The 26,081-nt window shown below is 38.5% G+C and overlaps 1 protein-coding gene across 11 annotated transcripts in view; it reads left to right on the plus strand.

Moving 5' to 3' along the window:
- The window catches only part of arhgap33 (Rho GTPase activating protein 33), a 57,889-nt gene that overhangs the window by 18,059 nt on the left and 13,749 nt on the right, over nucleotides 1–26,081 (plus strand). For 6 of the 11 annotated variants that reach the window (XM_073811537.1, XM_073811540.1, XM_073811539.1 and 3 more), the window contains 9 exons: nucleotides 6,352–6,443; nucleotides 8,818–8,902; nucleotides 13,446–13,532; nucleotides 14,751–14,888; nucleotides 15,225–15,317; nucleotides 16,337–16,459; nucleotides 20,876–20,953; nucleotides 21,045–21,126; nucleotides 21,987–22,052. In XM_073811537.1, the coding sequence (XP_073667638.1) occupies nucleotides 6,433–6,443; nucleotides 8,818–8,902; nucleotides 13,446–13,532; nucleotides 14,751–14,888; nucleotides 15,225–15,317; nucleotides 16,337–16,459; nucleotides 20,876–20,953; nucleotides 21,045–21,126; nucleotides 21,987–22,052 (763 nt within the window). In that variant the 5' untranslated portion in view covers nucleotides 6,352–6,432. Of the gene's footprint in view, nucleotides 1–4,043; nucleotides 4,079–6,351; nucleotides 6,444–8,500; nucleotides 8,570–8,817; nucleotides 8,903–13,445; nucleotides 13,533–14,750; nucleotides 14,889–15,224; nucleotides 15,318–16,336; nucleotides 16,460–20,875; nucleotides 20,954–21,044; nucleotides 21,127–21,986; nucleotides 22,053–26,081 lie in introns of those variants that run through there. The other 5 variants (XM_065298757.2, XM_073811533.1, XM_073811536.1 and 2 more) reach the window with 2 other exon arrangements.

A 26,081-nucleotide genomic window follows, 5' to 3' on the forward strand; every position in this document is an offset into this window, starting at 1 on the left:
CTGTGAACAGCTGAGAAGATCTGGCCTTAACCCAGCGTTCAAATCACCACATCAAATATTCAACAGGTACCTTTGAACGTGAGCTTTGTGTGTCTCCGTCCGAGACACTACCGGAGAAAGAAGAGCTAGAGTATGTGAGGAAAAACAGTTCGCAAGTACGGGAACCTCAGAGGAAAGCCCACCATTCCACCTGGGTCCATGGAGGGCTTCCATGCGAAGCTGAAGATGATTATGGATCAGGATTCAGTCTTTGTTTTTACCGATGAAGAGATGACCTAGAGAATGGATGAGACGGGTATGGTTGGACACATATTGAAGCCAGTACTCGACCTGTTGATGTCCAACCATTAGCAGAAGAGATGTTTAAGAAGAAGAGAATGCTCAAGGTATAACTACTAGTATGAAAAGAGGAACATTCAAGAATATTTGTGGATGGAGAAGTTTGTGCGGCGTTTGCGGGGTTCGATCAAACTTAACGGTTGGGTAATGGATTGTTGGTTTGCATGTGTTGTACAGCTTTAAACTTTTAAAACAGAAGCGCTGTCAAAAGCAACTCGTATTGTGCCCAGTAGTGTCTGTCGGAGAAACATAAGCCAGTCATGGAGAACACGTCTGGAGTTACCGGGAGTGGCAGGATGGACTAACAGTTTATAAGGGTTTTGTTTGAGCCTACACCAGCTGGTTGAGAGCATTTGGTGCAGTAAAGTTAAACTGATCCGTCTACTTTATTGAACAGCTATATAAAGAGGCGGTTTCCTCACCGTGATGAGGTCTATTTGCATGTTTCCCACCCTAAGTTCATATCGGGTGAGTCCATCTGCTGTGATGTCTATATGACAGCCACCAGGTGCTGCGTTGGTTTGTTCTTCATTGAAATGTTTACTGTAAATCCTCCAGTGAGGCAGGCAGGTGTGTGTTTGCATTACATCATTGTGGCCTTGCCCAATTGGCTTCCGGAAACCAGCTGCACTCACGGTGGCTATACGTGGTATTACCCGCAGCGTTTGGACAAGGAACACGCACATTGTGCATTGAATAATAGAAATTGTGATCGAATGTTTTATGTACCGTTAGCAGGGAAATTCACATCTGGCTGGGCGAGTCCTGTGGTCTTATTAAACAATGAAACTAGTACTGTATCAAGGCTTTGTTTATTGATGCATCCACCTGTTGCAGTTAGCACGGATATTTCACTTTGTAATAGTAGGATAAGGATTTTGATGTTGATGCATGAATGTCAGGCCAAACATTTAAATGTGGGGTGGCATACTTTATGACCCTACCCAAAGGAAATTCATAATATTAAACAATTCCAAACTTTGGAAAATTTAGAATTAATTAAAACATTAAATTATATTTTGATTAATTCATATATTTTATTAAATGTCATAAGACTGGGGCACCTGGCACCATCTCGTGCCGCCCAGTTTGAGAACCACTGATTTAAAGGAAGGTACAGGTTGTACACGAAAGCACCACTTAAATTACCGGTATCTTAGCAATGTAGTTGAATATTTTTCTATATTTTATAAGTTTTTCTTTAACGATAGTAAAAAGATGTTTCAATCAAAGAATATAAAGACGATGAAACATACACAGTAACACATGCGCCGACTTTGTCAGTATGTGACTATTTTATGTTTTAGCGAATCGATAGCTAACCTGCTTGTCTTTTTGTAATAATTGTACGTTTTTGTACGATTCAGATTGCATGAAATCGCCACTTTGTTGAATTTCTGTTGTGTTTTTTGTGAGATTAAGTTGCTTACAACGTGAAATCCAAATTGACCCCATGTAAAAATTAGTTTAGTAGTGAATCATGTTATGTTGAACAGGATACACAGTAATGTCTAAGAAGCATTCTTGACTTGTGTGCCATGTCGTATTGTGTAATAGTGCATATAATTTTCCACTCTGCTATGTAAGTAGGTAGTCTATTTCTGCTGATTTATAGAGGGTTGTGTTGAGAGAGATGTTTGTGTCTAGTTTCCGTGTTGTCAGCTTTCCCTCTTTAGGAGCTTTGTCATGCAAATCCAAACACAATATTTGGTTGTAGGTCATCCAGGCTTTTGCTTTGCACTCTGCCTAGTTAGCACACATCCAGAGTTTTATTAACATTAAAGGAAAACACCACTGTTTTTCAATATTTTACAATGTTCTTACCTCAACTTAAACAAATAAATACAAAATTAATAGTTTATCTTTATACAGCACGTCGTGAATGTGTTAGCATTTAGCCTAGCCCCATATATTCCTTAGGATCCAAACAGGGATGAATTTAGAAGCCACCAAACGCTTCCATGTTTTTCCTATTTAAAGACTGTTACATGAGTAGTTACACGAGTAAGTATGGTGGCACAAAATAAAACGTGCCATTTTGTTTTAATCGGAATAAAAATGAGAACTATATTTTATGGTGGTGTGTGATGATGTTACTGCGTGGCGAGGTCGAAGTGTTGCAAACTAAGTGCTCTTCCGCCATACAATATAGTTATCATTTTTTATCCGCTAAAAAATTGCCACATTTTATTTTGTGCCACCAAACTTGCTTGTAGTTAACTACTCTGTCTTTAAAGATCCAGTATGTCATTTTTTTCAACACAAGAGGGCGCAGTTTCCAACAATAACAAAGGCGAAGCTTGATGACGCAGGTCACGATGGGAGATGTCATTTTCAATGAGTTTTCACCATCTATCAATGCTCTACGTCGAATTATTGAATCATGACAACGGATGAGGTAATTTATTCGTTTTTGTATTACCTTTATGTCTGATAGCATTATTTTATGTCATCATAATCAATGAACTGCAAGGAACATGACATGTTATCCTATATTATCCTGTTACAATTTAGCAATTCGTCAAATTATTTTTTTGGGTTAATGCTGTGCAGTTTTATGCGTTTATAGTTAATGGCGTGTTGTTTAACGTGTTCAAACCAATCGTTCCCATAGTAAATTTGAACGAACATTTGCACGTAGGGATAGATGCCAACTCTCACGCTCGTTTGAGCGCGTGAAACCAATTAAATGCGTGAATGTTGCGGACAATGTGTGAGAGTTGGCTGCTCTTTAATTGTACTGTCATAATCTCAGTCACTAAACGTGATGAAAAGCCTTACCGAATTACAAAGAGCAATATAACTGTTTATAAGTGCTATTAAAATCGTCTACGGATACTTAAATATTAAAATAGATTTGCTTACCTGTCTATTAATACACTCGCGAGAGCAGAGTCTCTGTCAAGTCCAAGATTGTCGCGAAGCTCTCTCTATCTGGAAAACGCCTGGCCAAGATTTACTCAGGTTCTATCTCTCCGTTTGTCACAAAGTCTGTGTGTATCCGAATATGGACGCTTACGTTTTGTTGGCACTTCCATAACGTTACTAGCCAAAGAGTAATCGTGATCCATATCAGCCGATAACAGATATAACGCTATAACCCGCACTTCCGCATTTGATCATGTGATATTCCGGTGTGGTGGAATATCACATGGTCTACACCGGAAAAATGCGATAGTGCGGATATTGCGTCACTGAAAGGCGACGTTTTTTTCCGGGACGGACAATTATTTAAAATCTGAATTTATCTAAAACAAAAAAATTTTGGAGACTTTTGAGATATTGTAAGTACACTACTGCTGGAAATATATAACACTGTGCAAGTTATTTTAGGAAATTTTATTAAAAAATATGCATATTGGAAATGCCTATTGGATCTTTAAATAGGAAAAACATGGAAGTGTTTGATGGCTTCTAAATTCATCCCTGTTTGGATCCTAAGGAATGAATGGGGCTAAGCTAAATGCTAACACATTCACGGCGCGGTGTACAAAGATTAAGTGCACGCATTGATAAAAGATAGGGATGTAAACATTCTTCTAAGTTGTGGTAAGAACATAGTAAAATATTGAAAAACTGTGGTGTTTTCCTTTAAGACTGTATGAATATAGATGTGGGAATATTTAATTATTTGTCCGCTTGCTTGACTGTGTTATGTAATCCATTCATGAGGTATACTTACGCACTACTAACCATTTCAAAAGGTTTCTTGCCCAGGGGAGAGCAGTTGGCTTTAATGGTAAGTGTGGCACAAGAGTCCGGCACTTTTTTACTCCCGCCATGCTACGTGCTCTGTGCTTAAAGGGGCAGTTCATCCAAAAATAAAATGTTTTGCTGTATGACTGATTTTCTTTATAGAACATAAACATTTATTATGAATTTATTGGCCCTTCATACCTATATAATAAATGCATGAATTAGTTAAAATATATTATTTATTGCAGCCTATTTTCTAGAAGGCATGCAATAACTTTTTTGGAAAATATTTGTTGCAAATTATCATGGTGATATTTACTTCATATGTAATGGCGCTTTTCCATTGCATAGTACCCCACGGTTTAGTTTAGTTTGGGTCGGGTTAACTTACTTTTGGGAGCTTTTCCATTGGGTGCAGTAAGTAGTACCCGATACTTTTTTTCGTACCACCTCGGTTGGGGTTCCAAGCTGATACCAAACGTGACGCGAAAACACTGTAGATCACTGATTGGTTTGACAGACTCGTCACTACAGCGTCATCGCTATAATGTAAATATTAGCTTTACCTTAGTGCTAGCTTGCTGTCTCGAGGAAACATGTTGTCTTCTGTGCTTTGCTAAGTTCCCAAACTCCCTTTTAGCGATAAAAAAAACATCCACAGGTTGAGAATCAGGGACACCATAACAGTTTTTTCCATTCTTGCAGTTTGTGGCGGAACATTCGCGACGCGCACGTTCGCATATATGCTTAAATGCAACTTCAATGAGGCTCAACGGAGCGGCGTCGAATGACGCCACCGGTGTTTGAACAGAAATTGTCATGTGAGACCGAGTTAGTGATAAACGCGATGAGGAAACATCTATTTGTGGTGGCCAATTTTAATTTTGTGGCGTACTGATAAATAAATGAATGTATGGGAATGTACAACGGCGCTCTCACTTGTATGATGTCACAGCATTATGCAGCGCAAATATAACGACACGCCTATAAACCCTCCCACTACGAAGTGATACTAAACTCGATGGAAAAGCTAACCACACCAAAGTGAGGTGAGCTGACCCGACCCAAACTAAACTAAACCGTGGGGTACTATGCAATGGAAAAGCGCCATAAGAGACTTGCCATTACATTTCTCCTTTAATGTAAAAAAGTATTTCAGGCTTGAGTAAATATTTTCAAAAGTGGGTGAACTCTTCCTTTAAATCAATCTAATCATTTGCTTCTAAAACGATTGGCTTATTAAACTTATCTGGCTTTTCAAACCCGCCGTCCCCCTGTATAAGTACATTAGAATCGTATTTGGTTAATTTAGCAGGCAAATTCACGCCTGTCCTCCCTCATTCCAGTATTTGAAATCATCTGTGACTGTTTGGTGTTGTGCAAAACTAAAGGAGGACAGCAGATATCTGTTCTTCCCCTGAGGGGATCAGGGAAGTGCTGTCTCGCAACCAAATGCTCTCATGGCAGCGTTTCCGTCGAAACTGCCTGTCAGGTGGATGAAACTCAAACAGTCATCATGACAGCGTCGTTGTCATCCAGAACTAATATGCACGACTGAACCATAATTCACTGGGGCTTTCATTCATCATAAACCTTAATGAAGTATCTCTAAGGAAACTTCCAGTGTATAATCGGATCCTAGAGGGCCTTTTTAATCCGTCAAAGACCCCATAAAGTCAAAACAGGAGTCCATGTGTGTTGGCTTGAAGTCATTTTATATGTTTGTGTGGTTAGATATAAACAGATAATATTAATTAAAAGGCACATCAAAAGCTGGCATTACAGATAACGTAGCTGTATTTGTTTGGACACACACACACCTTTCCACCATGAGCTCATGCCATTGGTCGAGCCATTGTTTCTGTATACACACCTGATTTAAATATAATAGCTTTGTACTGATCAACTTTATCAAAACAAGTTTTTTTTTATTGATTTAAAAAGCTTTTTGTGTTCAGCTTTCTGTGTTTGAAATGAGGTTAGCGGGTAGGTGTCTCTATCATTACACAATCAGCTTTCTGCTTTGTTAGCAAATTTCTGGGTACGATTTGAACACAACTGACATGCTTGATAGCTTACGATGATCAGTTTTTGTAAGATCACTGCTGATTTGTCAACTGTGATTTGTTATCTTCTCCAAATGTGTGTGGGAGCCATTGCTTGCCCTTCACCTGAAGGTGCGAGGTTGTGTTGCCGGGGATTTTTGTGATGTTGCATGAATCATAAGCATGTCAGTGGTGTGTAAAAAGCATTGAACATTTAGTTTTAACATTTTATCTTTCTCTTTTCTATCCTGTCCTCTATTCACTTCTTCAGGCTCGGAGCACTGATAATCTGGACAGTTCTGGGGAACCTGGGACCCGATCAGTGGGCACCACTGCCAACTTGAAGGGGAAGATGAGCAAAAGGTGAGGATGTGTCAATGTCAGCATTTGGTTTACGGAAACTCCAGTTTTGTGTAAGTGCAGGAGAATTTCAGCGAGATGAGGATGTGGCGTATGATGCAAACGGTATGAAAGCAATCTTTCCTGATTTGTGGAAGCAAGCTGCTGTTGATGTAAAATTTGACAGGAGGGAAGCTGATCACTGTGGGTGGATTTTAATACAATTCACATTTATTTGTATAGCTTTGTTCGCAGTTTACACTGTTGCAAAGCAGCTTTACAAAAGACACATTAATACAACATAAATAAATAAATGTTATTGACGTGCCAGGGTAAATTCATGTTTGTGCTTTATTAATACCAGTTGACTTACAGGAACACCACTAAACAAAGAAGTTTATCCCAAATGAAAATTATCCCATATTTTACTCACCCTTGTGCCATGTTAGGTGTATATGACTTTTTACTTTCAGCCAAACACAGTTGGAGTTATATTAAAGGAACACACCGACATTTTGGGATTTTAGGTTATTCACCGCATCCCCCAGAGTTAGATAAGTCCAAACATACCTTTTTCATCTCCGTGCGTCCCGTTACTCTGTCTGACGCACTCACCGCTAGCTTAGCTTAGCACAAAGACTGGAAGTAAATGGCTCCAGCTAGCATACTGCTCCCAATAAGAATAATACAAATAACAAGTTTATATGAGACACAGCCATCTTTTAACAGTGTTTAGCGGAGTGATTTGCACAACTCCGACTGAACTCTTTGCTCCTCACCAGGGGGCTTTTTGGGTGCTGCAAGCAAATCAGTAGCAAGTAGCAGTGCTTCGCCTTCTGAGAATATAGTTCCCAGTATGTATACTGTTAAAATGTGTCTGTGTCTCATATGACCTTGTTATTTGTACACTGTGTGAATACACAAATCACAACACACATATAGGAAAATGTTTGCGTTATTTTGTCACTTATTGGTAGCAGTATGCTAGCTGGAGTCATTTACTTCCAGTCTTTGTGCTAAGCTAAGCTAGCGGTGGGTGCGTCAGACAGTGTTACAGGACACACAGAGAAAAAAAAAAAGGTATTTATGGACTTCTCTAACTCTGGGGGATACGGTGAATAAGCCAAAATCCCAAAATGTTGGCATGATCCTTTAAATCAGTGTTTCTCAACCCTGGTCCTCGAGGACCCCCTTCCAGAATGTTTTAGATGTCTCCTTAATTAACACACCTGATTTAAATTATTAGCTTGTTAGGGAGGCATTCTGGAAGGAGGCTGATGAGTTAGTTCAGGTGTTTTAAATTGGGAGACATCTAAAACTTTCTGGAAGTGGGTCCTTGAGGACCAGGGTTGAGAAACACTGCTTTAAATAATATCCTTTTCCACTTTACAATGGCATTGGATAGTGTCCCATTTTTTTAAAGCTCCAAAAAGCACATCCATCCATCAAAATTGTATTTGAAAGTAATAATTTTTTTTATTTGACTTAATAAACTCCAACACATATGTTATATACACCTAGGATGGCTTGAAGGTTAAGTAAAGGATGTGCTAATATTAATTTTTGGGTGAACTATCCCTTTAATGCTGCCATGATGCTATTGTAATTAGACATGCACTGATATAAAAAATTCACTGATATCGATAGCCGACTATGCAGACTGATATCTGCCGATACCGCTAGTTTAATGGTTATATATTAACTTGCATAAATTCAGAAAATTAAATCATTCATTCATTCATTCATATAATGACAATTAATCTTGAACATTAAACTAGGGATGTTTCTTTACATTTTCTATACACAGAGCTCAAATTCATTGCACTTTCCTGTTCTCTTTTGATTGACAGGATATATGACCATCGGCTGTTTTTTAACTATCACCCAATAACCGATTATTGACCAATACATTTGGTGCATCTCTAATTGTAATAGTTGTTTAGGAACACAGAGTCCAGCTTCAGGTTTACATCGAGCTCTCAGCGTGCAGTAAAACAGGAAGAACTGAGTTTCACTTCCTCCTTTGATACGACTGATAATAGGATGCAAAATATTTCTACAGTGTACAATGATATCACTGACGTACTTATAGCTGCCTTGGGCTATATCTACATTTTGTGCAGCCTTAAAATACAGATTTTGATGAATATGTGAGTTGCATTGGTTCATACAACAACACCCTGTGTTATGATGCTAGGATGTTAAAGGTGTAGGTGGTTGCTAGGACATTGCTGGGTGGTTGCTAAGGGCTTCTGAATGGTATTTGGGGGTAGATGTTCAGGGTAGTGTCACTCCTTCCTATCAAACATGTTTGACTGACACATGTAGTATGTTTACACTGTATACATTGCAGGTAAGTGGTGTGTTATCTCATTTGGCGGTTTGGTTGTGCTTTCAGGCTGTCTGTTGTGAAAGGTCACTTCCCCAAGCTTGTTGACTGTGCCCACTTTCACTATGAAAACGTGGACTTCGGATCTATAGAGGTAAGAACTTCTCTTGTTTACAAAGTCTGTTTGTTCCTCTTACAAATAATATGACATCTCCTTATATAATATCTCTGGATATTTTGGTACTTTTTTGCATGAAATTTGCATGAGGTGTATTGCTAACATGTGTAGCTAGCTTAAAGACAGCATTTGAATTCAATTGGGACTCATTTGAAACTATTTACCCCAACTTATATAATTCTCACAATATTTGTGTGGAAAAACTAGTGAGTTTATAGCCATGAGACCTTTTTAAAAATGAATTTCACTTTCCCTGCGGTATAGTGGCTCTGTTTGTTTTATAATGGCAGAGGGAACCCTGAGCATCCAGACCATGCAGCTTGAGTAGATTTTAAAGTCTCTCTCGTTGGAGTTTTAGTTTAAACCCCCTGAAGAAATAAGAAAAATAAAAAACCTTTTAGTTATTGTCAAGCAGAAAAGCTCTCTCTTGTGTTTCTCAAAGCATTTTAGGAAGTCCTTATGAACTAAATCAAACATATGACTACAAGCATGTTTTTATATAGGGTAGATGTTTTGATAACATAACTGAAACTGACTGTTTGACTGCAGCTTATTGACTGCGTATAAATAGCAGCAGTGTAAAAATTCCAATTTTACATGCATAAGATACGCCAGTACTTCCCGTTCACTTAATATGCAACATTTTTTCGTGTCTTTTATGTATTGGTTTCTCTTTATTTTATTTTTTCAGTTTTTCTACCATTGTTGCTTGGGTTTGGGGTTAGAACAACTTTTTGTTTCATAAATGACATCCTTACCCAAACCCCAATTCTAACACCAACTTTAATAGAGGTGTAACAAGACATCGATATGGATCCATACACATAAAATATCGATATGATGTACATTTATTTTGACACTCCCCGCGTCCTCATTCCTTGATGTGACGTAACGTCTATCTATGCATATCTCGCCACAGCACGAAATTTTGTTTATTTTTGTGTGCTAGTGTCAGCAAGTAAATGCAATGCATCAACAAAGCGTCTGTAGAGGTGAAAACACAGCGAAAGAGGCAGAAGACGTTGTGACTACGGAAATCATGTGTTTGGAAATATTGGAAAAGCACCAGCTAAGCAATAAACACATTTTTTCCCCTCATTATATATTTTATTTTTAAAAGTATTTTTTCGTTTTTTTGTTGTAAATATACCAATTAAGATAGAGATTGTGCCTTTTTTAAAGAGTTTTATTAAACGTTCATGTTATAGATTTTGTTGCATTCGTGAGTTATTAAAAAACTGCTCAACTAACCACGTAATATTAAAGTGTCGATAAATGAATCGTATCGAATCATAATTGCATAAAAAAAGTTTGATCATCAGCAAATTGCTGGCGGAGATAATCGGTACTGTATCATATTGCAATTAACTGTAGTGCTGCAACAACGAATCAATTAAATCGATAAAAATCGATTACTAAAAGTGTTGGCAACGAATTTCATAATCGATTCGTTGTATCACGTGACGCAGAGACGTTTAATAAAAAAAGGAAAAACTTCAGTTAAGCGCGGAGTGGAGTGAACACACTCGCACTGTGTCCCAAACCGCCTAATTCCATACTATATAGTAGGCAAAGAGTACGAGAAGTAGTGCTTTTCGCCTACTATATAGTATGGAAGTATGCGGTTTGGGACGGAGCGTCGTTCTCTCTCGCGCACTGTTGCTTGCAGAGTTCGGTGCCTCATAGACAGGGCGGAGAAAAGACAGGGCGGCGGAGAAAAGATAAAAAAACAGCAAAGGTAGAGGAAAACCACATGTCAGTGTTTTACTCCTCCCAAACGTAAGCGCGTCACCTGGAAGTTATAGCCGGCAAAGAGGTAAACAAACAAAGACGACGCGCTTATGCTTTATGGAGCGACGACAGCGAGTAAAAAAAGTTTCTAGAACGAATAAAAAACTCCAATGATATTAAACAAAGAAATAAAACGTTGAGAGAGAGTTGCATGAACGCTTTTCCCCATCATGGACCTGTATGTTAAATCATTCGCGCCGTCACTCTCCTGCTGTTCTGTACTGCGCGCTCCAGCTCATGCTGAGCAACATACAGTACAACACACCTTAAGTGCCGCCTTTTGTTGCATAAACATCGTCTTACATTTTTTAAGGCGAAGTAATGAATGGTGTATTTGCATTTTGCGCGGGAGTAGAAGACGCATTTTCTGTTTTCACAAGACGCATTTATGTGGCCAAATGTAAATGGAACAGTTTTAACAAATGAGATAGCTATCCGATCAGAGAAAACACATAAAGTCAAATATAAGGTACAAAGCTGTCACTGGGGCAGTACCCTTTATAAAAGGTCCTAATATGTGCCATTTAGGTACAAATATGTATTTGAACTGCCAATATGTACTTTTGAAGTACTAATATGCACTTTTTGGTGAAGGTGTACCTTTTTGAAAGGGTACTGTCCAGTGACAACTTTTGTACTTTTATTTCTGAGAGTGTACTCATTTACTATCTTTTTGATCCCATCAAGAGAGGCCATCATAAAAAAGTCTATATATTTGGCAGATGTAAAGCATACATGTCTATTTTTTTGTGTTAGTCCATTTTTATTTTATTTTATTATTATTGTAACAGCTCAGGTGTGTTCAAGGAGCAACATGTTTGTTCAATTTCTAAAGATTTTAGTTCTGTTTTGAATAAGGGGTTGGAAATTAATGCTTTTCTTGTTTTTTGTTTTTTATCCGATTCATCGATTAATCGAACAAATAATTGACAGATTAATCGATTATTAAAATAATCGTTAGTTGCAGCCCTAATTAACTGTCCGATTACACCCCTATACTCAGTTGCGGCTGGTGATTGCTCTTCCGAGGGGTGTGATTTAAAATATGTTTTTGGAGTGTCATGTGTGTTGCTCGTGTTTTCAAAATGTGTGTTCAGAGTGTCATGTTAACCATGTGCATCACGTGTCTTGTCAAAATAAGTGCCTTCTGCACACCCTGCAAAACCATTTATTATAAAAAAGACGCTCACGTTCACAAAATACCCGCAAGACACCCATTTAACAGTAAACTCTGATTACGCATGAGATTATGGGAGTATCTGGCAAACGTGAGCGTGCGTCTCTTATCATTAACATGACAGGCTACATACATGTTGTGATGAACTTTGCATCGAGCGCCCTCTAAAAAGAAGTCATTGGACGCCACTGCCTATACTCCAAGTGACAATGGTTTAAAAATAGACAAAAACATAGAGAAACCTATATATTAATGACAGCCTAAAGCAAATCCCAAATCTAACCTCAAACCCAAGCAACAATAGTTTATAAATAGAAAAACCAAAACATAAAACGACATGAAAATATGCACCGGTTTAAAGGCGGAGGGGTTGATCTCTGAAAGCCTATGTTGATATTTGAAATCACCTAAACAAACACGTCCCTACCCCAATAGTATCTGTACCTTCTTTTAATAAATCCGCACCACACATACGCAACCCAGGCAATGATGTCGGTTAGTAGACACGCCCATTACTGCTCATTGGCTACAAGTGTGTTTTGGTACTCGGCCCGACTCCCCTTTCCAAAGTGTTTTTCGAAAATCATGCACCCTGCCTTTAAGGAAATGGGAAGGAGTGGCAATATAAAATGCACGAAAATTTTTGTGGATGGGTTGCTGACTGAAACCCTGTTATAGTTGAATCATGAGGCATCAGCATTGTTACCTTATATCATCATCAAGACTGTAAACCTCAGCCACTTTAAGTAAAAGTTTCTACGTGACACACCGATCACACACAGAGTTTCTTAAGCTTACAGATGCTACAGGGATGTGAAAAGCTTTTAGTGGTTAAATTATTGTGGGGGATCTTCCCAGGTTCTCATAAATAGTCACGTGTTTGAGAGTAACTGTATTTCATCTCACCATGTTCTAACCCTAACCTTTTCACTGGAAGCAGATACAATATCACAGTTAATCAGATATATCATGTTTACACTTTAAAGCCCTTATCTCACACAGATTCCAGAAAATATGCTGATAATTGCTGGAATTTTATACCAATTTTCTGAGATCAGTATGCTGCGTGGAAGGCCTTTAAAAGATACATGTTCCTAGTTTAAAAAAAAGGCCACTTATTAGGGCTTTCTGCAAAAATCCACATTTCTGGTTTTGGTGAGAATAAGGAATAAAAATGCATCACTAAATTAAATTCCTCCTGAATTAAATCCTATATGACGTTTTAAAACCTGTTTAGCAAGCACACAGTTAATGATCTGGACACCTGCATAACAAATGCTAGCAAATTGCTTATCCTTCACAGTCCGCTTCAGTTGCTAGGAAACTTTTCTTTGCTGACAACCAGCGAAACTAATGGTGGTGTTGCCATTTTCTCTCTTATACTACATCTCCCAAACATACTAAATATACTACCTATACTACATCTCCCAAAGTTTCTATTTCAGAAGAAAATGAAATAGAAACTAAGTGGCAAAAAGTTCATGCCGTAAAACCTTGAACTTAAAATACTTCATAGTGTCATTAATGAAAGTCTGCTCTTTATATCTTCAGCTTCAGTTTGCCAACGATCAGAACGATGCCAGCTGGACCTCAGGCAGTGCCAAAGATCTGGTTTTCCTTGTGCAGGTGTCCTGCCAGGTGAGTGGGCACACACGTGGCCCATAACATCTGCTGATCTGTGTTAAAATGTTTTTATTTACTATAAATTACAATAGTCTAATATTTGCACACCTGCAAATAGGGATGCATACCGATTCGCAATGAATCTATAGCAGAATAAAACGTTTTTGTTTACATTATATATGTGTTTGTGAACTGTGTAATTATGTATTTATAAATATGCACAGATGCATGTATCATTTTAAGAAAAAAATATATGTATATATTAAGTTTTTATATATAATATAAATGATACATAAATATACAAATGTATATACACATGTAAACCTTTCTTAAAAATATACATGCATGGGTGTGCATTTATCTATGCACAGTTCACACACACATATTGGATGTAAACAAAAACTTTTTATTCTGCTATAGATTAATTCCGATTAATCGTTATGCATCCCTATTTGCAAATTAAGATTACACAGACAATTTTACAAAACAATTTTTATCTCATCTATTTAACTCAGGTTTGGAAGGAAAAATTGTCACATTATAACCTTCTTATGGTTAATATAAGTTTATCAATATATAAACCCAAGGTTTGGTACTGGACTAGCTAGGCTACTAAGTGACAACTGCCTAATTTAACTCTTTCCCCGCCATTGACGAGATATCTCGTCAATTAAGAGAAAACGCTTCCCCGCCAATGACGAGATTTTCCGTCTTTCCGCAATACCGCTATTATCCACCAGGTGGCGCCCTTCCGCAACTTTTTAAAACCGGAAGTATTGCCCTATGGCAAGCTGCTGCATGTCCGTGTCTGTTTTAAAGATCGCTCTGAATGGGATCTGTATGCAAAGTCTGTCACAAAAATGGAATTATTTTTGCTTTTTGCTCAAAATATGGTGTTTTTGCAAAAACCTACCCATATTCAAAAGCTGATTGCAAAAGAACCACTAAAGGTAGGATGAAACGGTTTTTTTTTGTTTGAAAGCAGAGGGTCTGTTCTTTCATTTGGTATATTGTATGTTTATTTATTTAAAGAAGAACATTTTCTGGAAGACATTAAACTTTGGTGAAAATCATGAAAAACGCTGGCGCTGGCTGGCAACTTTTTTTAAAAACGCTGGCGGTGAAAGAGTTAACAAACTTGTTACATTTGTTACCCATTCTAGCATTGTGACTCCCCCTCCATTTTCTCCTCTCTTTCCCCCAACTCACCCTCTCTCTCTCTCTGATATCTAGGGTAAGACGTGGATGGTGCGGCGTTCATATGAGGAGTTCAGGACGCTGGATGCTCACCTGCATCAGTGTATTTATGACCGGCGGTACTCACAGCTGTTGGCTTTGCCCCCCCTCAGCGAGATCGGAGAACGGGTGGAGGTGAGTTGTACTACACCGGCTACTGCCGTTCCCTTAATGATTTGGTGCTAGCGGCATTAGCGTCGTGTATTGAGGTCATCGGCCAGTTATGTAGGTTGGTTTCTAGACCCTTAAAGACGAAGCTCACACGTCAGGTTTTGTTTATTTTGATCATTATCAGGGGGATGTTTGAATATTGTTGACTGTAAATAAAAGTATTCGTGCACATAAACACTATATATGCATATTATGTGTATAATGAACCTGACATATCTATATATAATGTGCATGTATGGTGTTTTTTTATATATTAATAGTGTTATTTACAGTTTGTTCATAAATCTGTCGTTCATGCAGACATTTGCGCCACTGTTGTCGGAGTATCTGAATCGACTCTCCATGATTGTGGACAATAAGCTGAACTGTGGCCCAGTTCTCTCTTGGATGGAGGTGAGAGACAAGCAGAGGAAAATAGAGAGATGAACAGACATTTGATTAGATGTTAATAAAATTAAGCAGAAAATTAGCTATGCATCCAAGTTGCAATCTGCTAGATTTAAAGGGACACTCCACTTTTTTGGAAAATATGCTCATTTTCCAGCTAACCTAGAGTTAAACATTAGATTTTTATAGTTTTGGAATCCATTAAGCTGATCTTTGGGTTTGGCGGTACCACTTTTAGCATAGCTTAGCATAGTCCATTGAATCTGATTAGACCATTAGCATTGCGCTAAAAAATAACTAAAGATATTCGATATTTTTCCTATTTAAAACATGACTCGTCTGTAGTTACATCGTGTACTAAGACCGATGGAAAATTAAAAGTTGTGATTTTCTAAGCCCATATAGCTAGGAACTATACTCTCCTTTTGGCATAATAATCAAGGACTTTGCTGCTTTAACATGGCTGCAGCAGACGTAGTGATATTACGCACTGCCCGAAAATAGTCCACTTGGTTACTTTCAATAGCAGGGGACTATTTTCAAGCACTGCGTAATATCACTATGCCTGCTGCAGCCATGTTACAGCAGCAAAGTCCTTGATTATTACGCCAGAATGAGAGTATAGTTCCTAGCTATATGGGCCTAGAAAATAGCAACTTTTAATTTTAATTTTCCGTCGGTCTTGGTACACGATGTAACTACAGAAGAGTTCAGTTTAAAATAGGAAAAATATCAAAACTCTTTGGTTATTTTTTAGCGCAATGCTAATGGTCTAATCAGACTCAATGAATTATGCTAAACTAGGCTAAAAGTGGAACAGCCAGACCCGGATATCAGCTGAATGGAGATAAAAAAGGTAAAAATCAAATGTTTAACTCTAGAGGAGCTGGAAAATGAGCATAAGTGGAATGTCCCTTTAAAACAACCCCAGGCATGATGGACACAGGTGTCTAGAAAAAGTCACACCATCAGGTACAGATAAGACAACCCTGATCTACAACTGATGATTTTTTTGCTTGAAACAGATCGACAACCATGGCAACAGGTTTTTGCTGAAAGAAGAGGCATCTTTAAATGTCCCTGCCATCGCTGCTGCTCACGTCATCAAGCGATACACTGCCCAGGCCAGCGATGAGATCTCCATTGAGGTACAGCTGTCTGCTAAAAAGCCCTAAGACATGACTTATTTAAAGGGATAGTTCACCCAAAAATGAAAATGCTGTCATCATTTACTCGACCACATGTTGTTCTAAACCTGTATGAGTTTCTTTATTCTATTTTGATAAATGATGGTAACCACACAGTTGACTGTATATATAGGCCTGTCCCTCATACACCCTGCAAACATTAAGAGGAAAGGCGGGAGTGAATCCCCTAAATGAATGTTCCGAAAATGCAATGATTGACACAGAGATAACCATAGCAACGTTCTGACGTCTCGCGTGCTTATCATTCACAGCTTTGACCAAAATAAAATAGCAGCTTTATGTTTTGCAATAAACCTTCGTTTTTGAGAGGCTGCTTCACAGAGCGTTGTCTTGCAGTGTTGCCAGGTCCTCTTCTTTTTTGTACTCGCATACCACCACATTATGGCGCTTAAGTGTTTGTGGCTTTTGGCTCACGAAGCGATCAAGTTGTTGGTGTTATTAAAGTATGAAGGTGTCGATCCCAACATTTTGATCTTTAAAGTAAATCTTTTGAATTTATTTTGGTTTATTTTCTTGTTTGCTGATTTTTTTCATGCAAAATCTGGCAACACTAGTAAGCAAATGCTCATGTCATTTTCTGCACCATGCATACAGAAGACTTTTTCCTCTTCTAGGCATTTATTTTTTCAGAAGCGAGACCGGTCACATGTATATGATGCACGTTTAAATACTTTACTATTTGTCAGTGGCGGCTCGTGACTGCTTTTCCGAGGGGCGCCGCGCAAATTCAAAATATGTGTTCGAAGTGTCGTGTGTTGCTTGTTTTTTCAAAATACGTGTTTGTTGCGTCATGTGCATCACATGTTTTGTCCAAATAAGTGCCTGCTGCACATGCGTCAAAACCGTTTATGATAAAAGAGACGCTCACGTTCACCAAATACACGCAAGACACTCCCTTAACACTAAACTCTGATTACACATGAGATAATGCGAGTATCTGGCAAGCGCGAGCGTCTCTTTTATCATAAACCCTTTAGATGCGTCTGCAGCAGGCACTTATTTAGACAAAACACGTGATGCACAACACATATTTTGAAATGACGAACCACACAGATGAGGGGCTACATACATGTTGTGACGAACTCAAAAAAAGAAGTCACCGGCCGGCGGCCACCACTGCTGTTTTTTCCGTTTGCTTAATATGTACACACTATACCGAGTTTCTGTAAATGCGGTTGTCACTACCTGCATTTTGCGGCAGTTAATTTGGTTGTAGAATGCAGTTCTCAGTCCTGTAAATTACTGAATTGTGTGTATACAAAACCTTATCAAGAATTTAAAGGTGAAGTGTCAACCGAATTTATATGCAGTGTGTATGAGGCCTAACACTTCTACACATCCTTCAAACTTCTCCAAAAGTTCCTGTCCTTATTCTGCACATGCATGCACAGTCTGCCTGGTCCTGGGACGCTGTACTGTTCCCTCCTCCTCTTTTTATGTCCCCTTCACTGCACACCGCTCTATATAGAGAGACTCTTTCTGGGCCAGGGAATGGGGCGACCCAAACTTAGAACACATTTAGGTCCCTTCTCTCTCTCCCTTTCTCTCTGTCTCTCTTTCTTTCTTTCTTTCTTTTTGTCTGTCACTCTTCATATTTGGCACAGATCTTTAGTCTGATCCAACTTTATCTTTAAATTTTCCTTAATGATGGGACAGATGCCCATAGAGCACCCGGGCATCCTCGCAACTACACAGAACTTCTTAGAAATGATCTTTCTGTCTGTCTGCATATAAAGCTACCAACCTTTAAAATTGATTTAGGACAAAAGCCTAGTTTGTTATCTCTTTTTTGTTTGATGGGTTAATTGTATCGGCCTCTATCTGCTTTCTAGTGAGATATAGGAACTGATCTTTTTCCCTTCCTCTTTTTTTATTTGGGGCAAAGCGTACTTGACACTTAATAGTAGTGTAAAACATTAGTCAACTAACATGCTGTTGTTTAAAATTTTTTTATTACAAGTCAGATATTTCTAACTATTAATTGTGATCAGATAAGCAGTGTTTAAAGCTGTTGTAAAATTAATGTAAATATTTGCCTGCACATTTTATAATAATGCATCAAATTGTGTTGTTGCTTGATGACTGCAAACAGCCTATAGTTACGATATAGTTACGATAATAACTATATGTGACCATTGACCATAAGTAGTCATAAGTAGCACAGGAATATTTGTAGCATTAGTCAAAAATGCATTGTATGGGTCAAAATTATAAATTTTTTTTATGCAAAAAATCACTAGGATTAGGTAAAGCTCATGTTTCATGAATATATTTTGTAAATTTCCTACTGTAAATATACAAAAAAAACCTTAATATTTAGATTTTTTTGGTACCCTCAGATTTTTAAAGCAACACTATGTAGTTTTTTTACCTTTAAAAAATGTCTCTAAAATAATTTCAGTGATAGAACAACTTTTAACTGGACAAATTGTACTGTTGCTGCAACCTGAGCAGCCTCCTAGCTGCTACGAGCACACTCTGAAAGTGGCGGTGGAGGGTAGGAAACACAGCCCCGCCCCTCCCCATGCCTGTAGAAGAGTGTCTGATACAAGGCACTGTTGCACTTTTCAACCACATGGGGAGCTGTAAGTCATTTTTACATGGAAACTACATAGTGTTGCTTTAAATAGTTGTATCCCAGCCAAATATTGCCAATCCTAAAAAGCCATACATCAATTGAAAGCTTTAAAGGCTATACATTTCAGAAAAATTATCTTCATGACTGGTTTTGTGGTCCATGTTCATATATTTATTTGCACAAAAAATAGTTTATTTTAAAAACTTTTAATAAATCTGTGTAGTAAATGTTGCTGTCTTCTTATTCTCAGTTAAAAATGAATACATATTAGTTATTGAGTAAATGCATTTAAAATTATTCTCCATACTTTAACCCGATTCACATGATTAAGTCATGCAGAACGTCCTTAAAGGAATATTCCATTTTCTTAAAAGAAAAATTCTGATTATTTACTCACCACCATGTCATCCAAAATGTTGATGTCTTTCTTTGTTCAGTCGAGAAGAAATTATGTTTTTTGAGGAAAACATTGCAGGATTTTTCTCATTTTAATGGACTTTAATAGAGCCCAACATTTAATACTTAACTCAACACTTAACTTTGTTTTTTAACGGAGTTTCAAAGGACTATAAATGATCCCAAACGAGGCATAATGGTCTTATCTAGCAAAACGATTGTCATTTTTGACAATAAAAATAACAAATATACACTTTTAAACCACAACTTATCGTCATGTAGAACCAGTCGTGATGCCCAGCTGACCCCACGCAATACGTCATGACGTCAAGAGGTCACAGAGGACGAACGCGAAACTCCGCCCCAGTGTTTACAAGTGTTGAGAAAGAGGACCGTTCCTACGTTGTTGTATGTCAACTGATACTAATTAATGTCTTTGTGTCAGTTTATTGTTTAAAATGGTCCGCAAATGTGCGTTTTATATATGTAACACGTGACCTCCCTACGTCACTACGCATTTACGTTAGGTCGCGCTGGACCGGACTTAGACGAAAAGTTGTGGTTTAAAAGTACATATTTTTTATTTTTCTTGTCAAAAATGACAATCGTATTGCTAGATAAGACCCTTATGCCTCGTTTGGGATCATTTAGAGTCCTTTGAAACTCCGTTGAAAAAAACTTTTAAGTGATGAGTTAAGTATTAAATGTTGGGCTCTATTAAAGTCCATTAAAATGAGAAAATCCTGCAATGTTTTTCTCAAAAAACATAATTTCTTCTCGACTGAACAAAGAAAGACATCAACATTTTGGATGACATGGTGGTGAGTAAATTATCTGGATTTTTCTTTTAAGAAAATGGAATATTCCTTTAAGTTTGTTGTTAAAACAATAAAAACTGAAACTGTGGAAACCTTCCAGTCAAAAAATAATGCGATAGAGCTTGTTTTAAAATCCGAGTAAAATCAGTGTTTTTTTTATTTTAGTTGTTCAGATAAAATTTTTCCATATATGTGACTTTAGGATGTACTTCTAAATGTTGTGACAGTTGCGGCTATCAGATTCATTCACGCGGAGTAACAGGGTGAAGCACAACAGACGTACAGAAAATTACTAACTGCGATGTTTTGTTTCATACTGTGATTGCGATAGAGATGCCAATATTACGAATTGCAGTTTTAAAACAATAAATAACAAGCATCTTCATCTTGGGTGGAATCCACTTTGTGTCATACCTAATAACGCCTCTCTCATTGGTATATTTTTTTCTGTGCTAATACAGTTTCACTAAGAGTTTACCAAGTAACTCTTTTATTTGACTTTGCTGTATACGTGTGTCGTTTTACATGCTGTTCTCATTCGTTTTCTCATTGCTCTTTCTGAAGGTTGGCGATATCCTGTCTGTTATCGACATGCCGCCCAAAGACGACACCACGTGGTGGAGAGGAAAACATGGCTTCCAGGTACCGCTTTATACTTTTAGACCTGATCTGTATACAGTGGTGGTACTCTGAGCTTTCTGAAATCAGTTTTCCTGCTCTCTCTTTTGCTCAGGTTGGCTTCTTTCCCAGTGAATGTGTGGAGTTAATCAATGAGAAGTTACCGCAGTCGGTCAGCGCCCCTGTCAGTAAGCAAGGTACTGTACTTTGCTTTTCAAACCTCTGGGAGTTAAAAGCTATAAACATCTACATAGCAAAATCGTTTTTTTAAAGCATTATTGTGTAACATAGGCAAGGTGAATGTACCATATACTCCGTATTTAAAGGAGGCAGGGTGCACGATCTCTTAATGTTAATGTTGACATTTGAAATCACCTAAACAAACACGCCCCTACCCCAATAGAATCAATGAACAATTTGTTAGTAGACACGACCCTTACTGCTGATTGGCTACAAGTGTGTTTTGGTACTAGGCCGACTTCCTTTTCCAATGCGTTTTTAAAAAATCGTGTACCCCGCCTTTAAGTGATGATATATGCTATGTATTATATACAGGGGGTGAACCAAATAATAGGAACAGTTATTGTTTTAGTGGTTAATATTATTTGTGTAGTTTACTTTGAAATAACAAACTTTGGTTACTTTATATTGCTAGGTTGCATGCCAAAACACATTAACATGGTTAATATGAGAAATTGGTAACTTGTCAGATTTCCAAAGAAGGCAAATTTTGGCAGCTCATTTATCAGGAGCATCTTTAACTTTCAAGTTATTATATTTCAACCTCTTTGCGTTCAACACCGTATTAATTCATAAGATATCATCTATTTCATCGCTGTTCGCATTATTTTGTCCACCCCTGTATTCTAGCCCCAGACTAAAAGGGGTGACGGACATTGTTTTGTCTCAAGATACACATGTTTTTTGTGAGGTATATTTGTAAAAACTACTTAAATGTCCTAATATAACTGGATTTAATCTAAATCTTATGCAGGAAACTGCCCCATACTGTATAGTAGTATTGATGCAGTGTGATATCTCTTGATTTGTGTTTCAGAGGTGGATGGGTTGAGCGCTAAACCTGGTGTTACTAACACAACAGACCCTTCTTCTCCAACATCAGGTATGACCAATAATGCTTCTGTTTGTTCTGGGTTTGTAATTACGACTGGATTTATATAGTCAACTATATCTTATATAAAGTTGATCTGCTTAGTATTACTGGTTTGTCTAAAGCCCGGGAATCGGGATACACTGCACGATTTTTGGCTGTCCCAAATGAAAGTTTGCCATCGTGACGATTTCTGTGATCGTGGCTCTTCATCGGTGGTCCTATGTCGTATAGAGGTTCAACGACGAATGCTTTTCCGGTCTTGTGTCCAAAGATAGCCTACAATAGTTTTCTGACAGTGTCAGGTATTCAGCATGATAAACGCGCAGTGTGTTTGCTTCTACGACCTGCTTGCCCATGTTTGTTTACGAGTAGCGCATGCTGGTGACATTGCGCTAACGTGTGTCGTAGCCGTTGATGCCTCCGATTCGATAGGTGTCATCATCGTATAGTCTAATTGCGTACCCAAGTTTAAACGATCCATGGCGCACAGTGTGATAAGTAGGGGTGTGCATGTATGTGATTTTTTTTATTATTATTAATCCATTGGTCTAAAAAAATGAGTACTCGATTAACTGGGGGCGGGGGAATCGAAGGGAAATTTTTTTTTATTAAAAACACACATATAAAGCCTAATTTTGAAGAAACTATGACAGAAAAAATGCACACATACTATATTATTAATGAATTAAATGTTTTTTTAACAGGAATAGCTGCGTGATGAAGTGGAACCTAAAGGGTTAATACACACAAACTGATGCGCTTTCTATATGATGCACTTTACATAATACTAAGCCTTGATACAACATAACTGTATTATCCAGCGTGCATCTATCTGCACAAATTGCAAGACTTAAACTAAGTAGCTTTAAGTCTTTTGCTATCATTTTAGCGAATGTTGTGTCGTCCTCTCACCTGTTCTCAGTCAACATATAATGCTCGTATCGCTCTCTGGGATCTCTTGACATTTGATGTTTAAATATGAAATGATAACCCATTGAACCTGTGACGGCGCTGTACATTTTGCACCTGACTGTATTTTTGTTTTACCAAAAGTGAATTGAGCATCACGGCAACCTTTTAAACCATAGTGCGTCAGTGATGTGAGGTGTGTTTGACTTCACAGCGTTGCCAGATTGGCAGGTTGCCACATAGCGAGTGCTCGTAGAAAACAAACTTATCTGTTTGTTTTTGAATCATGCATGGTACTGATGTCATACACCGGTTTGCGCAGTTCATCACGGCGTCAAACACGCACCCAGTCTTTACTACCACAGGCACTTGCAACGCTAACCAGACATCCAAATGCCGCCATAACCACAAAATATAAATAAATAAATAAACCCACATGATCATCATTTTTGTGATCGATCATCCAGTATTCGTGCCCATCCCTTATGATAAGGAATCTTATAGAAGTGCAAAAATCGTGCAGTGTATCCCGGGCTTTAGTAACTGGGCGTTCACACCACCACCGGAATCCTCTCACGGCGCATTCACACAAGGCGTAAGCGTTGGCGCTTTCCATTCACTTTTAATGGGTGACGTCAAGTGTTGGCGAACTGAATTGTGGATACGTCGGCGCCGCATCAGTGCCGTTGTTCGCGGCAGATGTTGAAAATTTCTCAACTTTTCAAGCGGAAACGCGTGCGTCAGCCAATCATATCGCCTTATGCAAATAACCTAGGCAGAGCCAGCCAATTACGTTTATGGAAGACCGGAGCTTGTGTTGCGGCCACAATGATTGGCTGTTGGCCACGCTTCAGACAAGCCTTCCGTTAAGCGTTAACGCTTACGCCCCGTGTGAACGTACCGTCAGGCGGAGGTTTCCGCCTTCCGTGTGGTTGCCGCTGAACGTTTTCGCCTTCCGATTGGTTGCCGCCGAACCGCATCATAGCTTATTAACATAAAGTTGAGCTGATTTCAACTCTCCTTGATGCTCACACCGATGAAGCGCCACGCCACTGATTGCCGGTGTGAACGCACAGTAACGGCGAATTCACACAGGGCGTAAGCGTTGAAGCTTTCCATTCACTTTTAATGGGTGACGTCAAGCGTTGGCGAACTGAATTTTGGATACGTCGGCGCCGCGTCAGTGCCGTTGCTCGTGGCAGAAGTTGAACATTTCTCAACTTTTCAAGCGGCAACGCGTGGGTCATCCAATTATATCTCCTTATGCAAATAACCTAGGCAGAGCCAGCCAATTACGTTTATGGAAGACCAGAGCATGTGTTGCGGCCACAGTGATTGGCTGTTGGCCACGCTTCAGACAAGCCTTCCGTTAAGCGTTAACGCTTACGCCCCATGTGAATGTACCGTCAGGTCATGTCAATGATGGAAATCAGTGTGACATCAGTGAATAAAATCAAACGTTGATGCTCTTAATCTCATCATTAGTTTATGAGCAGGGTTGCCAAGTCTGTGGTCTTCTTTACTGGATTACTTTAACATTGTTGCTGCAGTGGTTGAAGCAACCCCAATAATGCGATATTTAGCTCTGGGAATGTGAATTTTAGCAGATGAACCCTGACAAATATACAGATTTTATTCCTGGAACACAATTTTACACACAATTGAACACAACCCCTTTCAAAATGCAATTGGGCTAGATTTGACTCTGAGTAGAAATTTGAGAGGGTTTTGCCGTGAAAACCTGGTAACCCTGATTATGTGACATCAGCCTGGATTTCACAGACAGGGGCTGCTTCCGAAAACTCAAAAGCCTTCATTCCAAGGCATCAAGGCATGTCAGAATCCAATGTAAGGTTTACTTCCTGTTTCCTGAGATACTTTCATTGTCCTGTCCCACAATTCTATGCATGGGCATGCACAGGGAATGTGATTGGTCGAGCCTGGAAGCGGCTGAAACACAAATTTAGTTAAATAGTTATATTTTTTACATTTTACATATTTTAATTGCATTTCTACCGAGAAATTGGTATTGGAGTTCTCAATTATGGGATTAGTTATCACAAAGGTGCTTTTATATTTATGTTTATATTACAGAATTCCATTACGCTGCCTATGAAGGCTGTCCGAATGTGTTTCCCAGAGCTGCCGTCATGCCTCCGAAGTCATTGCCTCATGAGGCAGCTGCCTAAGCTTTCGGACGCAGCCAGGGTCACGTTATGAATATTCAGCATATCCTCCAGCTCTAGTTATAATCTCAAAATGATCTACTTTGGTTTCTTGATGTTCTACAGCAGATGATAGCCTTGTTATGGCTGCTGTTTTATGTCCTTGAAAGGCTTAAAGTCAAAGCTAGCCAAAACAAAGTTTTTACTAGGATCTCTCATTAATTTATGTCAAAGATTATATGGTTGTTTTCAGCTTTTTGACGATAACATTTTCTAATCTGATTCTAAAATGGTGACTTAGTGATGCATTTGACGTTTCTGTCGATTGTGTTCCTTTTTTCTTTGTTCCTCTCAGTTCTTCATCCTTGGTTCCTAAATCTGGCTGGTAACAACTTCAGTGGATTAATTTACACTAACATTTCTGTATCTGTTCTGTTGCTAACTCCACACGCAGGGTTTGTAACACAGTTTGTGGTGGTTTATACAGCAGGCAGGCTGTGTGGGAGGTTGTGATCGTGAGGGTTGGATGGAGAGCAAACTGTAAAATGCTGTAGAAATCATCTGAATGTTTCTCTATGTAGGAATCATTTCTCTAGCATCTCTTCAAGAAATACAGTCAGCTTATAGCCTAAATCAGGAGCTGTTAGTGGATGTGATGATTTATTTTCGTTCTTGTTACACGTCGTATCAAACACTGTCAAGCTCTAACAGCAAACAGCTGCTTTTAAAGGCCCTATGAAATCATAATTTTGTACAATTTAGTCCTTGTACATTACTGTTAAGCCCATCTATATCCAGGCGTTTTCTCAATTAAACTTTAAAAAGAGCGTTCACCCCAAAATGAAAATTATCCCATATTTTAACTTACTTATTTTACCCTCAAGCCATCCTAGGCATATTTGACTTTCTTCTTTCAGCCCAACACAAGTCAGTGATATGAAATAATATCCTGACTCTTTTCAGC

The sequence above is a fragment of the Paramisgurnus dabryanus genome, chromosome 13 (genome assembly GCF_030506205.2).
Source record: "Paramisgurnus dabryanus chromosome 13, PD_genome_1.1, whole genome shotgun sequence".
Lineage (NCBI taxonomy): Eukaryota > Metazoa > Chordata > Actinopteri > Cypriniformes > Cobitidae > Paramisgurnus > Paramisgurnus dabryanus.